Here is a 15,292-nt window from a genome sequence, read left to right on the forward strand (position 1 = left end):
GGGATGACCGACAAGCTTCCAAGTCGGGGGCCCTATGTTTACAGGTTTCATTTTGGGGGCCCTGGATTTTATTCGTTGGTAAAACGAATACAAATGAAAATTTTTCATGGCACTCGCTCCGGGGGATGACCGACAAGCTTCCAAGTCGGGGGCCCTATGTTTACAGGTTTCATTTTGGGGCCCTGGATGAATCTCATTCTTTTCTGTTGTAGAATTTGCAACAGCCGAAGCCCGAGATAACGCCAGTCTGGGGTCCCACCAAAAGTATGCGAATTGGTGTCCCGGGTAATTGGTTGGGGGCCCTGGATTTTATTCGTTCGTAAAACGAATACAAATGAAAATTTTTCATGGCACTCGCACCGGGGGATGACCGACAAACTTTCAAGTCGGGGGCCCCATGTTTACAGGTTTCATTTTTGGGCCCTGGATTTTATTCGTTGGTAAAACGAATACAAATGAAAATTTTTCATGGCACTCGCACCGTGGGATGACCGACAAGCTTCCAAGTCGGGGGGCCCCATGTTTACAGGTTTGATTTTGGGGGCCCTGGATGAATCTCATTCTTTTCTGTTGTAGAATTTGCCACAGCCGAAACCCGAGATATAGCCAGTCTGGGGCCCCACTAAAAATCTGCGTATTGTGTCCCCGCTACTGGATGTGGGGCCCTGGATTTTATTCGTTGTAAAATTGATAAAAATGAAAAATTCCCACAGGGGGGTGTCCGACAAGCTTGCAGGTCAGGGCTTCATGGAAATGTTGGCAGGTTGTAATTCGGTGCCCCTGAATGTATCTCATTGATTTTTGTGGTTTAACATTGTAAAATTTGCAACACATCGGTAGCCCAAGATATATCCAGTGTGGGGCCCCACTGAAATTCAGCGAATTGAATCTGGGGACCCCAATGGGGAAGTTTTCTGCGGATACTTGATGAATCTCATTTGTTTTTTGTTGCTTTATTATTATTTTCATTAAAATTCGCTTCTTCAGTAGGCTGGTGCTTTCACACGTCCCTTTCCCCTTTTCCATAGCACGCTGATGAAGTGGGACGAAATAAACAAGATATGTCCGGGAGAGAAGTGGGGAGGGGGGGGGTTGGCCGCCAAAGGCGGAAGGGGGGCAGAGCCCCCCTAGTATATTCTATAAATTATAAAAAGGTGTAAAACCTAGGTTTTACCAAGTCGAGTTGGTAAAAGCCCGAAATACGCTTGAAAACGTATACATTTCGGGCTTTTACCAAGAACTTCGGTAAAAGCTGACATTTCGTAACTTTCATGAAACTTAGTGAAAATGGGAATTTTCTAATTTTCATAAATTTGAGAGCTTGTAATTTAACAATCACAACGATCTTTGTGCTAATTAAGATCATAATTAATTGGCTAATTAGTCATTCAAATTTGTGAAAATTAATAAATTTGCGAATTTACTAATTTTTATAAATTTGAAAGCTTGTAATTTAATAATCACAACGATCTCGATGCTAATTAAAATATTAATTAATCAACTAATTAGTGCTTCAAATTCGTAAAAATTAGTAAAATTGCGAATTTTTTAATTTTTATAAATTTGAAAGCTTGTCATTTAACAATCACGACGATCCTGGTGCTAATTAAGATCATAATTAATTAACTAATTAGTCGCTCAAATTCGTCAAAATTAGTAAAATTATGAATTTCCTAATTTTTAAAAATTTGAAAGCTTGACATTTATCAATCACAACGATCCAGATGTTAATTAAAATATTAATTAATTAACTAATTAGTGATTAGAATTTGTAAAAATTAGTAAAATTGCGAATTTTTTAATTTTTATAAATTTGAAAGCTTGTTATTTAACAATCACGACGATCCTGGTGCTAATTAAAATAATAATTAATTAGATAATTAGTCATTCAAATTCGTCAAAATTGGTAAAATTGCGAATTTCCTAATTTTTAAAAATTTGAAAGCTTGCCATTTATTAATCACTACGATTCTGAAGATAATTAAAATCTTAATTAATCAACTAATTAGTGCTTCGAATTCGTAAAAATTAGTAAAATTGCGAATTTTTCAATTTTTATAAATCTCAAAAGATTTTATAGCTAATCCCAGTGGGGGGTGGGGGGGGTTTACCAGTTCCAATCTGTAATACCATGGTGGCCATGGTTCGATACGCTCGCGTGATATAAATTAGAGCTGGTCTTTGAATCACGTCCATCTTGCCAGACGCCGAGCAGAGGGTAAAGAAAACCAGATGGGAGACCCATGGGCAATCTGTCGATACAGTACAGTTCTGTAGAGGGTGTTCTTCAGATTACGATGGTATCTCCCTCCCCCCCCCCCGCACCCAATAACCATCTGAAATGATCTAGCGTATTGGTAGCTTTTTTAAGTAAGTAATGTGAGTGTGCCAAAAAATATTAGCTTGTTGACGAACCATATTGCTAAAATTTTGAGACCTTTCCGGCAAACTTAATTTGTTCCCCGTTAGTTTTCATAGTGGGACTCTTTTTCCTCTTGTTTTGCCAGAGAAATGATGATTTGGATAGTTTCACTTGCAGATCATTTTGTTGTAACCATTCGGAGATCTGTGTCAACGCAGCGTTAACAGAGGCTGTAATTTCAGTGGATTCCTTAGCAGACATGAAGAGAAGGAAGTCATCGGCCAAGGCTTATGCTGTGATCCTCGTGGCCCCACTGGAGTAGAAGTAATGAATCGAATGTGGTATTCCTAGAAAGCGGGTCCGCTACATGAGCCCTGGGGGCAACCTCAAATCAACGTTTTGGATGCTGGTGCTGTACTTATATTAAGAGTGATGGGGTGCGTCCCGAGAAAATGTCCTCCAAAATTTTTCTTACCTGAAGAGGAATAGACATAATTCGAAAGCTATTAGTTATTACCTCATGACGCACAAAATAAAAAGCTCTCTTAATGTCGATGGAGATAACGCCAGTGAGTAGATGTTCCTTCCTCAATCTGTTCCATTAGATGAAGGACATCATCTGTTCAGCGAGCCATACAGAAACCAAATTGAAAAGATGAAGGAGGCCGTCCTGGTCGACATAGTAGGAGAATCTTTGCATAAAAAGTTTTCCAAGCACCTTTTTTTTTTTCTCTTGTCCATCTACAGGATGATTCAGATATGATGGGAAAAAACTTTAAGAGGTGATAACGCACACCAACACAAACAATTGCCATCAAAGAATGCATGGTCTAACATGAAACGCAAACGCGGGAGCGCGTTTCGAAACTGCCGCTCCGCAAACATTAAAACGGCATTCCTGTTGAAAATTATCTGTAGATAAAGAACACCATGCATGCAAATGTAACCTGGGAAAAAAGAAAACAGTACGTAAGTCTGCGTCACAGTGAATAAAAGGCGCGGACTTCAGCTTTGTAAATTTATGCCAGCGTGCAACCGTTCTAACAGTTGTAACGTACTGGATAATGGCGCACTTTAGTAATACTGAGTCCACGACTTTTATTCACAGTGACGCAGATTTGCATACGGTTTCTTTTTCTTCCCCAGGTTACATTTGCATGCATGCATGGTGTTCTTTTTATTCCGATGAATTTCAACAGGAATGCCGTTTTAACGTTTGCGAAGTGGCCGTTTCGAAAGGCACTAGCGCGGTTTACGTTTGATGTTAGATCATGCTTATTTGATGACAATTGTTTGTATTGGGTGAACTATAACTTCTTAAAGTTTCTCTAATCTTTTCTGAATCACCTTGTATTATTCGTAAGACCTCATGTTCCTCAAATGGTGGCTATGCAAGAGGGCTATTCAGATGGTCGTTTTGGATCTGTATTGATGTACACACCTCTGGAAAAAGGCTTGCCAGATGTTTCTCTGATTTATCTTTTGGTGTGGAGCTGGACTGCATTGGAAGTTGCATCTGCGTTGGCCTGGGTCGAAATACTGCCTTATAGGGCATACCCTATTCCATAGCAGCTTGCGTGCAGAGCCTATTCCAGGAGCTGGATTTGGTTTGCATTATTGCTCGTTTGAAAAGTGTTCGAGCCCTTCGAAAGAAGGCCATAGTGCTTTGATAATATCCGATGATGATGTCTCTCGCCGCTATTACTGCGAAGGTTTTGACTGCAGGGAGATAAATCCAGGAAAGAAAATTCAAGCGTCCTTGTCCGGACCCACGTCCTCTCACTTGCCGGGTGAGCGTACTAGACCACAAAACCAACGAATCCTTTTTGCTTGGAGCTTGTGTGTGCTGAATGGAGCCGTACATGGACAGCCAGACCTAACTCAGGCCGAAGCTCACAATTTCTGACATTGCCACCAGATGTAATTTATCCGAAAATGATGTCACTCTCTGCTGCGAAAGTTTTGACAGCAATCTGGCTGTCTATGTACGGTTTCGTTCAGAGCACGCGAGCTGCAAGGAAAAAGGATTCGTTGGCTTTGTAGTTCTGTGTGCTCACCTGGCAAGTGAGAAGAAGTGGGTTCAATTCCTCGCAAGGCCAGTTTAATTTTCTTTTCTGGATTTATCTTAGCATCAGCCAGCTGTTAAAAAAAAAACCTTCGTATGGATAGCGGAGAGTGACATCATCTTCGGAAAAACTAAACTGTCTCACGACGGTTCCAGGCGGCGGATAAGCTCGAACCGCCCCTGGGAGGGGGACAGTGCTAATAAGATAATGCCTCACGCGTGAGGCCTTTCAAAATATCTATAGTAAAGCACACTTTAAAAGAGCTTCAAACTTCCCGTAGAGTAGATAACTGTCCGGCAAAATTTAGCAATTTTTTTGTGAAAAAAAGAGTAAAAAGTTATTGATACAGGATAGTTCAGACAAGTGGTTTTGAATATGGCTGGCTTTTTTTTTCACACAAGATTTCTAGCAGTTCCAAAAATTGTAGAAAATAAAATGGAACAACACCTACTCACTGCGCTTGGAACCCACGCTGCTTAAGCAATGACAATGATTTAGAGAACATTTCTTTGAACCAACTTTGATTGGAAATTCGTTTAAAGATAATTAATAGGAATAAGATTTTTGGCTATTCGAAAAACACATTAGCTGGTACAATTACTATTAATTAAATTCAATAAATTTCCCAAGATAATCGTAATCAATCATTTCCATAATTTGTAAATTACAGTTATTACGATTGAATATATCACAACACTATATAGTTTTGGTTGTTCCAAAGATGAAAAATCCCGAAATGAGCTGTATAATTACTGTTTACTGCCAATGATCATTAAAATATCCTGAACGTGTGCACTCGATGGCGTTGAGGAAATTAGAAAAATTCATGAACTTGAATGACTAATTAGTTAATTAATTATGATCTTCATTAGCACCAAGATCATTGTGATTGATAAGTTATAAGCTTTCAAATTTATAAAAATTAAAAAATTCACAATTTTACTAATTTTGACGAATTTGAATGACTAATTAGTTAATTAATTAAGATTTTAATTAGCATGAGGATCGTTGTGATTACTAAATCACAAGGTTTCAAATTTATCAAAATTAAAAAATTCGCAATTTTACTAATTTTTACGAATTTTAATCACTAATTAGTTGATTAATTAAGATTTTAATTATCATCAGGATCGTTGTGATTAATAAATGGCAAGCTTTCATTTTTATAAAAATAAAAAATTCGCAATTTTACCAATTTTGACGAATTTGAATGACTAATTAGTTTATTAATTATGATCTTAATTAGCACCAGGATCGTTGTGATTGTTAAATGACAAGCTTTCAAATTTATAAAAATGAAAAAATTCGCAATTTCACTATTTTTTTACAAATTTTAATCACTAATTAGTTAATTAATTAATATTTTAATTAGTATTTGGATCGTTGTGATTGTTAAATTACAAGCTCTCAAATTTATGAAAATTAGAAAATTCGCAATTTTATTAATTTTGACGAATTTGAGCGACTAATTAGTTAATTAATTGTTAAGAGTTAATGTTAATAGTTAATAGTTAATAGTTAAATTACAAGCTCTCAAATTTATGAAAATTAGAAAATTCCCATTTTCACTAAGTTTCATGAAAGTTACGAAATGTCAGCTTTTACCGAAGTGCTTGGTAAAAGCCCGAAATGTATACGTTTTCAAGCGTATTTCGGGCTTTTACCAACTCGACTTGGTAAAACCTAGGTTTTACCACTCTTCGGGCTTTTACCGTAACATATATACAGCGGTATAAGAAAGAGTAAAAAGGTATATAGTAAAGGTAAAAAAAACCTGTAGAATCTAGGAAAATAATAAATAAAATATTTGCTATGAAAGGAGAAGGTCTCAAGATTTTTTCTTCTAAATAAATGGCTTTTAAAATAGATGAAAATGATTATCATTATACCGATGATATTGAAAGTTATGAATACAGATAGATTAGAGAACATGATAATACACAGAACAAAGATGATCTTTACGAGATATCTTTTTAATATAGATAATATGCTAATGCTTGTATTTTATACTCAGAAGGCTACCTTCAACAAGAACTAAAAATCGTGAAAATTAATGGACATAGCATACGTGATGAAGACGTAATTCTAGTTAATGGTGATGGGCTTTTAAGATCATCAGAGCTAACATTTGAAACTGCAAAAAACGCACGCTTTTGAGATTTTTGGGTGTCTTCTAGGGGGCCCTATATACTACTCATACCTCTACGACGAACGGTTATTGAGATGAAGGCCGTATTACAGCTTGCAGGAAACCCCTTATAATATATCCGATGATTTTTGAAGCAGTTTCTTTCTTTAAATGAAGTATATCTTTCATTGCAGTTACTATTCGTGGCCCGGAATTCAACGCCTTCATGCTTCAAGTGCGAAAGATCGGGCCCGATGAAAGAAGAGGTTTCGATAAGCCCGTACGTGTTGGAGAGTTCGTCAAATGGCCATCGTCTCTACAATCTGTTACGTGCGACCAAGGTAGAGCTACTGCTCTCACTAATAAAAATTTTTCCCCGAAAAGCGACATCACCGTCACGTGGAAAGCTCCAGCGGAGAATGTCGGAGATATTCATGTCGTGTAAGTAGCTTTAAGAAATACCGTAGTTAAGCGTTTAGCAGCTTTTTATAGCTTAAATTTATACTATATGCATATAGAAACGTCCTCTCCACTTGTCAATGTGTCAATGATACAAGATTCATCGAAAGGCTGGTTATTTGTGGAGATGAAGATAACAAGGAAGAAAATTCATCACTCAATTCCATAGTGAGTGATGATTCCACTCATCAGAAAATTCCATAGTGATGAATTTTCTTCCTTGTAATCTTCATCTCCACAAATAACCAGTCTTTCGATGAATCCTGTATTGACAAGTGGAGAGGACGTTTCTATATGCATATGGCCATCTGGTTGGCCTTTGTCATTCACGAGCTATTAGTTGATTGTTGACGCCGTCCTTGTACGATGCCTTTCAACATATATATACGCTCCAAGGTTGAAATATTCTATCTGCTTCTATAGCTTAGATGGTAGAGCTCTCTTCCGGCAAGCGAGAGACCAGGGTTCGAGTCCCCGTGGGGGCAGTGATGAATTTCCTTCCTTGTAATCTTCATCTCCACAAATAACCAGTCTTTCGATGAATCTTGTTTTATACTATATGGTTACCAATACATTTGTCATAAATCATTGGTACTTGAAAAATTCGATTAAAAATTCAGTTAATCAGTCGATTAAAATTTTTTTAACCAGTTAAAATTTTTCACCAATTCTCTCTCTGATCCCGATTTTTATTCCACCCTCTCTCTCTCAAAAAAATAAATAAATAAAAATAAAACTGAGGACAATACGATGCAATATTCAACACGTCTGAATAGTCTTCAGACTACAGACTGGAAACTACGGTGCTTGCCTAGGAGGTCCCTACTAAACGCTACATGCATCTCGTAAATATTCCTCTGGGAAATTTCTAACGAATCGGATCGTGTCGTAAAAGAGGTGCGTACGATGCGTGGCCTTAACGTATTTATAACGAATATGCATGTTTCGTATTCTTGAAGTGCATCATGGATAAAACAAGTAGTCTCAAAAGCGAAGAGTTAAACACTTAGTCATGGCTATGTACCGTAGATGCCCTCCGATTAGCCCTTGTGTTCATAAAATGGCTTCAGTGTGACAAAAATGATGAAATAGCCGGCTTTTTGGAATGCACGCTTGCTGAAAAACATTCGCTCTTTCTGATATAAAAAGCGTGTGTGTGAGTGTGATAAGTATTATATTTTTTGTATTTCATCCAGTGGAAGATTCGTCTCCGGTGACGAGTACTGGCAGATATCCGAGACCAGAGAGATCCCCATGAATGAATTCCGTAAGTCTCTTCTTACTTTTTACTAATTACTTTTTTTACATATTATGGGCCTGATCTTGAATGAATTAGGAAGAAAAAACTTTTTTAACCCTTTATACGACCACTGACGTAATATTGCATCCAAACTCCAGTAGAATAAATTCAAACAAGTTGTCTGTTTTTTTCACTCCCTCTTCACCATCCCGAAGCTTTATAGTAAAATAAACATTATCAACTGAAAAATTACTTTTCTTTCCCTTTTTTCTGTATAAATGATTTTTTTTTCTACATATGTAATGTATCTTTCACTATATGCATGCAAGAGTGAAAGCGAACCCTTATTAGAGTGAGGGTGAAAAGAGAATGAAAAAACTCTTATATACTGTGTGTATATATATATATATATATATAGGCTTACCATCATTAGAAACATTTTTGCAGTTTGGAGCAATGTGAGGGATTCCCCCTTGAGAACGACCTCCTCATTGATCCATATTTTTTCTTTTTTAATTTTTCAATAACTTCTTATCTTTCGCCTTTTCATTATATATATACATATATATACTCTTTCCTTTTATACAGCGAGACCTTCCGACAACGGTTACTAACGGGATAGAGCAAATGTGGTCGTTACTGGGAGGTTACCGTTGTTGATAGGTTTAGTATATCTGAAACACATACTAAATACTACATTTTAGAGAAAAAAATTCTTATATTTTCATGCAAAATGAATATCTTACGGAAATTTACAATAGAAATTTACTCAAAATGTTTAATCCGTTTCTTCTGTCTCCGAAGAATGAATAGAATTGAATAATCTTTATTGTTTTTTGGGACAATTACCCCGTTACAAGGAAACAAGGTGAACAATTAAATTTTTGTTTCATTTGAAATATATGCATGAGAAAATATACAAAAACAAAAAGAGAAGGTTAAAAAAAAAACGAATAAAAAACAGGTGAGATGCATGAGTGAGTATATTTTGACCAAACAAATATCTATATATATTAATGATTAGAGAAAAAAAATTATAAATTACATATGGAAAATTGTGCACATAGTTGGAAAAAAAATACATATTATATGTATTTATTATATATATATATATATATATATATAATCTCGTATATACTCGTGTATAAGTCGACCCCCAAAAAATCCGTACATTTTAGAGAAAAAAATTCTTATATTTTCATGCAAAATGAATATCTTACGGAAATTTATAATAGAAATTTACTCAAAATGTTTAATCCGTTTCTTCTGTCTCCAAGCTCATCGTAATCTATCAGATCATCATAGGGCGTGCGGCATCTTCGTTTTTATCCTCATCTGGGCTGTCATCTCCATTGTCATTTTCAAAGAGGACATCATCTTCAGTTCCGTCCATCGCATTCCTGATGCAACACTTTTGGAAGGATCAGCGGAAACAATTCTACGCCTCATGTACCCATTGGCACACTAGGTCAATGTCAGGTTTCTTCAACGCACCACTATTTTGTAGTTTCTTTATCATCGGAACTCATCCATCCGATCCGCAAATTACTCAAATTGTCTTTGAGAGGCTTGTTCATGCTCACATCTAGAGGCTATACAATCGACGTTAGCCCACCTGGTATTAAAACCAATGGTATTTTCCATTTCTTTGCCTCGGCTCTGACATTATTGGTTCTGTGGAGTTTGAACATATCTCATACCAATAATGCCGCCTACAAAAATGACTACTGATCGCGGGGATCGATATTTTGTCATCAAAAACTGACCCGAGTATAAGCCGACCCCACCCCCCCCCCACACTTGAGGAACGAATTTTTCCACAAAAAAACTCGGCTTATACACGAGTATATACGGTATATGTATATATCATACATTGAACATGTTTACAAAATGAAATTTAAAAAAAAAAGTCAGGAAAATACAATAAAAAAATTAATTAATTAATTAATTAAATATAACAAAAAGCATACAAATTTATTCATAAAAAATAATAACAATAGAAAGCCGAGCAGGGGAATGAAAAATGAATTAGTTAAATTACAATTTAAGAAAAGGGGAGGGGGAATAGAATAGCAGATACCGTATTCATTCCCCTTCCTTTTCTCGGGAAAAGAACATCTGTATTCCTTCGCTCTCTGCTAAAATGAAATTTCTTAGTTTTAGGGTGGACGGACAGGAGAAAGTTTACAATTTGATGGTATTTTTTATGTCTGTATGTTAGAAAGGAATGCATATTATTATGGATCAGGATATTAAAAAAAATAATTTTTCTGTAGAACTTATAAGTCGGACATTCTATAATTGATCATATGATACATGAGATCATGTTTCTAGTTTTTTCAAATTGCAGAAATTACAATATTTGTCAGAAATTTTAAAAATTTTACCATGTATAAATATAGAGTTTTGCAGTGTTCTTAATTGAAAGAGGATTCTTTTAATCGACAAATTAATTTTCGAGAGTATATAATCCTCCGCAAACATCTGTGGTTTAATAAACTTCTGTGAGAACTTCTTACGCTATTTTCCATTGCGCTCAAATCCTTTTGAATATTTTGGTCAATATAAACTTGTAAAATCTGGGGTTGATATTTTGCAACTATATTAGGATCTTGCGAAAACCAGACGAAGGCAAATCCAGAGTTTTCCAAGAGAAGTTTGAGATCTGAGACCCAGTTAGAATTATTTTCTGCAATTGAGTTAGGAAAATGCAGATAGGAGATCCTACAAAATCTAGATTCCGGCATCTTAAGAATGCGTATCCAGTATTTAATCATCAATTTTATGAATGCCACAGATAAAGCAGTATAACCGAGTTCTGATCTTATCATATAACCTGTAAATATTCGTCATTCAGCTCAGCTCATCAGGAGATTTATCAGCGATTACCTCGGAAACTGGGTTTCCGGAATTTTTGCTTTCTCGATGGTAGCATCGGACCTGAAAAGAGAAGGTTGGGAAATGTCCATCTCCTCTGGGGAAGATTCATCCGTCTTTTCCTCAACTTGCGACCTAGAAAGAGAAGAGATGGGTTGGTAGGAAATCGGAAATCCTTTGACTCCGGGATGAGGGAGTACCATGTGTCTCTCAGCTTTCGGATTCTCCAGGCTTTTCTCGCAACGTTGGAGGGGTCGATCGAGTAGCCAGTTAGTAAGTCGGCAAAGGTTTGGCCATTCGAGCAGGCACACGATGAAACGTCCTGAGTCGGCAGGTCTGCCAAGATCGAGTCCATAAACGTGCGGGCAGCCTCGTGAAGTTGAGGGATCGCTTCTTGATGTGAGATGAAGTCAGCTTGAACGCTTTCATCAATTGCATCGAGGGTGGTGGCTGGAAGGTTCCAGTCAAAGGCATTTTAACTCAGCGAGATATGATGGAGGAAGCAGTAGCCTTACCTGCTGGCTTGTTGTCTCTGAGCTTTGGGTCCCTTCTTCGTCCTTGCCATGATGCGGTCCGGCTGGTCAGTGATAGCGACACCTGAAAAGAGAGATAACTCTGTCGATGTTCGGAGCCGAAAAAACATGCGTCCGTCCGTCCGTCCCCTACAGTGACTGGGACCCCCCTTTTGAATTTTTTGAAACGATTTGGAATTTTATGATTTGTGATTAAATGGTTGAACTGAACTGAATTGAGATTGATTCGCTGGTCCCGTGGCACTTATTAGGCCGTTCTACCAGACTTCGTATTTACAAAGAATTTACAATATTTACCATATTTACAACTGCCACGGGCGATGTAAAATATTCTGAGGCCTGTCATATCCAAAATTATCGCTGGGTCATAGTTGACTATCTCAGCCAAATGTGCAAACTCGGAATTTCGGATTGCGTCGAATCGCGATTGCGAGAGTTTTCTTACTTGCTCAAGGAAGGCGTTAATTCCAAGGTCCCTTTTCTTAAGTCTGCATTTCGCATAAACCAAAATGCTCGGATAATTTTCCTAAAAGTTTTGTTTTCGAAGACTTGCAATGTACTGATGTTCCCCTTTCTAGCAAAGACCCAGACGGGTGAAGCATAAGTCAATGTAGGGCGTGTGACTGTGTTATAGAGAATCATAGAGAATTATAGAGAATTAGTGTAAGTTTACTCTGTGGAAAGTAGATTTTATTTAGCATTCTAAAGTTTTTAGTAGCTTTTAGTTCAACGTACTCAGTATGCGCTTTGAAGTTTAGTTTGCGGTCTAGTATTACCCCAAGATATTTAATGTGGGGTTTAGGTTTTAATTCTTCGTTTCCCAATTCTAGCTAGTGGTTTGGTTCCCCCTTCTGGTGGGTTTTTCTTCTTATGAAACCATATAAAATTGTATTTGTTTGCGAGAGCTATGTCAGATTTTTCGCAATATTCCTCAACGTAATCCATTGTTTCCTGTATATTTTTTGTTTGTGAGTAATAGTACATCATCGGCGTACTGGCTGATCATACCTCTCTGTGGCCCCGGAAAATCGTTTACGTAGAGAGAAAACAATTGTGGTCCTAGCACGCTTCCTCGGGGGACCGATGCCCTGACTAGTCTTGTAAACGAGAGACTGTCTCTGATTTTTACTTCGAAGCGTCTGTTGGCTAAATAATTCTCTACGAAATAAATGATTTTCGGCGGGAAATTCATCTCGATGAGCTTTACTAGAAGTGTCTCGTGATTGGTCCGGTCAAAGGCACGAGCGAAATCCATTGCCAATCCTTGTTGTTCACTGCGTCCATTAGCAATTCTGTTGTTCGAAGTAACTTCGTAACGCAGGAATGTTCCCTTCTGAGACCGTGTTGTTCTGCCTTAACGATTGAGTTGTTTTGGCAGAAATTATTCAGCCTATAGTTAAAATTTTTCTCAAAAACCTTGGAGCAGTTGCTCAGAAGGGTGATTGGGCAATAATTTTGTGGGAAAAGAGTGTCAGAATTGTGTTTTAGAATGGCCTTGATGACTCAGAATTGTGTTTTAGAATGGCCTTGATGACAGCTGTTTTTCAGCAAGTTGGAAAGTAATTAATTTTGAGCATTGCGTTAAAGAGATTCATGAGCGAGATTTTTGCCGAAAAGGGGAGGGCTTACAGCGCTTGGTTTGATATATTATCCAAGCCAGGGGCTTTGCGAATTTTGAGCTTTTTGATGATCTGATTAATTTCTTCAATCGTCTTGAGGGGAATCTCCACGGTCTCAGAAAGGGGGGTGGGTGGGTAATTTCTTCTGAATTCCTCAATTTTTTTGCAGATATTTTCTCTCATAGTTCGGTCTTGAAGGTTGTTTGACGTGAATTGCTTCTCGAATTGATCAACCAGGGCCTCAGCTATTTCTGGGGGAGGTGAAAACTATGCCAGAATTTTCGCTATGTATGCTGGAAATAAGCTCTTTCTTGGGCTTGCAGATTTTCAGCGCCCTCCACAGCGATCCGTCTTGAATATTGACTTCCTCTATGAAGGTGCTGAAACGTTCGTTGACATAAACTTTAATATAAATACAACGCCACAACAGGCAAAATGCCCAACGAGGTGGCTGATAAAAAGATGCCCATAAAAATATGGATGTCATATATTTAAAAAAAAAAGCAGCAACCCAATTAAAAATGCATTTAACACAAATTATAAACAATATATACTGTATACCTGCTGCTGTAATTTCTCTTTCCATCATTGTTAGTGTTTGTTTATTCCCTGGGCGTCTATACTTTTTTTGCCATGTTTTTCTAATTTTATTTTTACCAGACCAGCATCAGAGGCTTACCCCCATCCCCAAAGGGCTGATAGTGGGACATCCAAACGGGCCCAGATAGGCATATGAAGAATTTTATTTTTTGCTCTGATTTTTTTGAGTAGGTCAAGGGAGAGCCCAAATTGGTGTTAGTATACCTTTGTTTTGATTGTATACCTGTAGATGGCGCTACCTAAGTTGTTAGTAAGCAGTTCGATTTTTTCATCAATAATATCGATAGTCGGATTCTCGATTGTAATAATCGGTTGCTGGTCTACATCATTTGAGAACAGTTCCCAGTTTGTTTTGTACACGTAAGGGATTTTCCCTGAGATTATTGGGTTATGCGGTGGATCTAACAATTTTGGCGAGGTAACGGAAATGGCGGACTCGAAATCTTTGGAAACAGCAAAATCCAAATTCGCTTGCGACCGTTTACAATTCCATGCCGTGTGGTGCAGATTCCAATCGGCCGTTATTAATGTGGGTTTCGAAGAGTTAAAGATAGAGGAGAGCAGATTATAGTCTAATTCTTGATTAGAAGGCTTGTAGAGCGAGACGATATTAATTTTAGTGTTGTTGATACAGATATAGTGACTGCTACAGCTTCAGTAGAAGAAGACTTAATGAGTTCTAGACCAGTAAAGAGTATGTCGTTCCTAACGAATACGGCCACGCCCCCTCCTCTGTTGTGCCTCCCATCTTTCCTTACACCTGTGTATCTTGGTATTTTTATCCTATCGCTTGGGAGCAACCAGGTCTCCTGGACCAATAGAATGTCGATGTTTTACGAAGTGATTAAATTTAATTCAAGTTATTTAATCTTCATGTTACAGGGAACATGTGGATATGAAAAAAATTCACTCTCCGTTGAGACACGAGAGGAGAAGCACGTCTCTAACAGTGCTCTGATGATCGAATAGTAGAGCCCGATCTCACTTACCGAACTAGCGGCATGAAGCTAGTCATCGTTCCGTACCCAGTCGGACTCATCTGAACTGAAACATTTTAGGGTTTGAAATTTTTTAAATTTATTTTGTAATTCTACCCTCAAACGACTTTGACAAAACTCCCATAATGGCACTTGAACTGAAAAAGCAACCGATATGTTTCCTTCATGGACACTCGTTATCCCCTGGCAACAAAGCATGCTGCTGAGCTGAATAAAGCCTATTTTGCCGGTTCCGCGGCACAAATTCTATGGCCGTTCTACCGGTCTTATTAGGGGGTCACTATGGAAGTGACCTATCATGTATCGTGTACGTGCATGAGGTGTATAATGTGTGTTTTGTTGTGTAAAAGTTGGACAAAATCGGGATTCAAAGCTCATAACAACACAATTTTCGCAGGTAAAACGCCACC

At 37.6% G+C, this 15,292-nt stretch overlaps 1 protein-coding gene across 1 annotated transcript in view; it reads left to right on the forward strand.

Moving 5' to 3' along the window:
* Window positions 1-15,292, forward strand: part of LOC149088352 (ferric reductase 1-like) — a 282,687-nt gene that overhangs the window by 113,767 nt on the left and 153,628 nt on the right. Inside the window, exons 2-3 of the mRNA XM_089252900.1 lie at window positions 6,751-6,997; window positions 8,212-8,282. Coding sequence (XP_089109026.1) covers window positions 6,751-6,997; window positions 8,212-8,282 — 318 coding nt within the window. The remainder of the gene's footprint in view (window positions 1-6,750; window positions 6,998-8,211; window positions 8,283-15,292) is intronic.

The sequence above is a fragment of the Pholcus phalangioides genome, unplaced genomic scaffold (assembly GCF_987345545.1).
Source record: "Pholcus phalangioides strain wild (caught in Gottingen) unplaced genomic scaffold, Ppha-v1.0 ptg000003l_1, whole genome shotgun sequence".
NCBI classification, from domain to species: Eukaryota; Metazoa; Arthropoda; class Arachnida; order Araneae; family Pholcidae; genus Pholcus; species Pholcus phalangioides.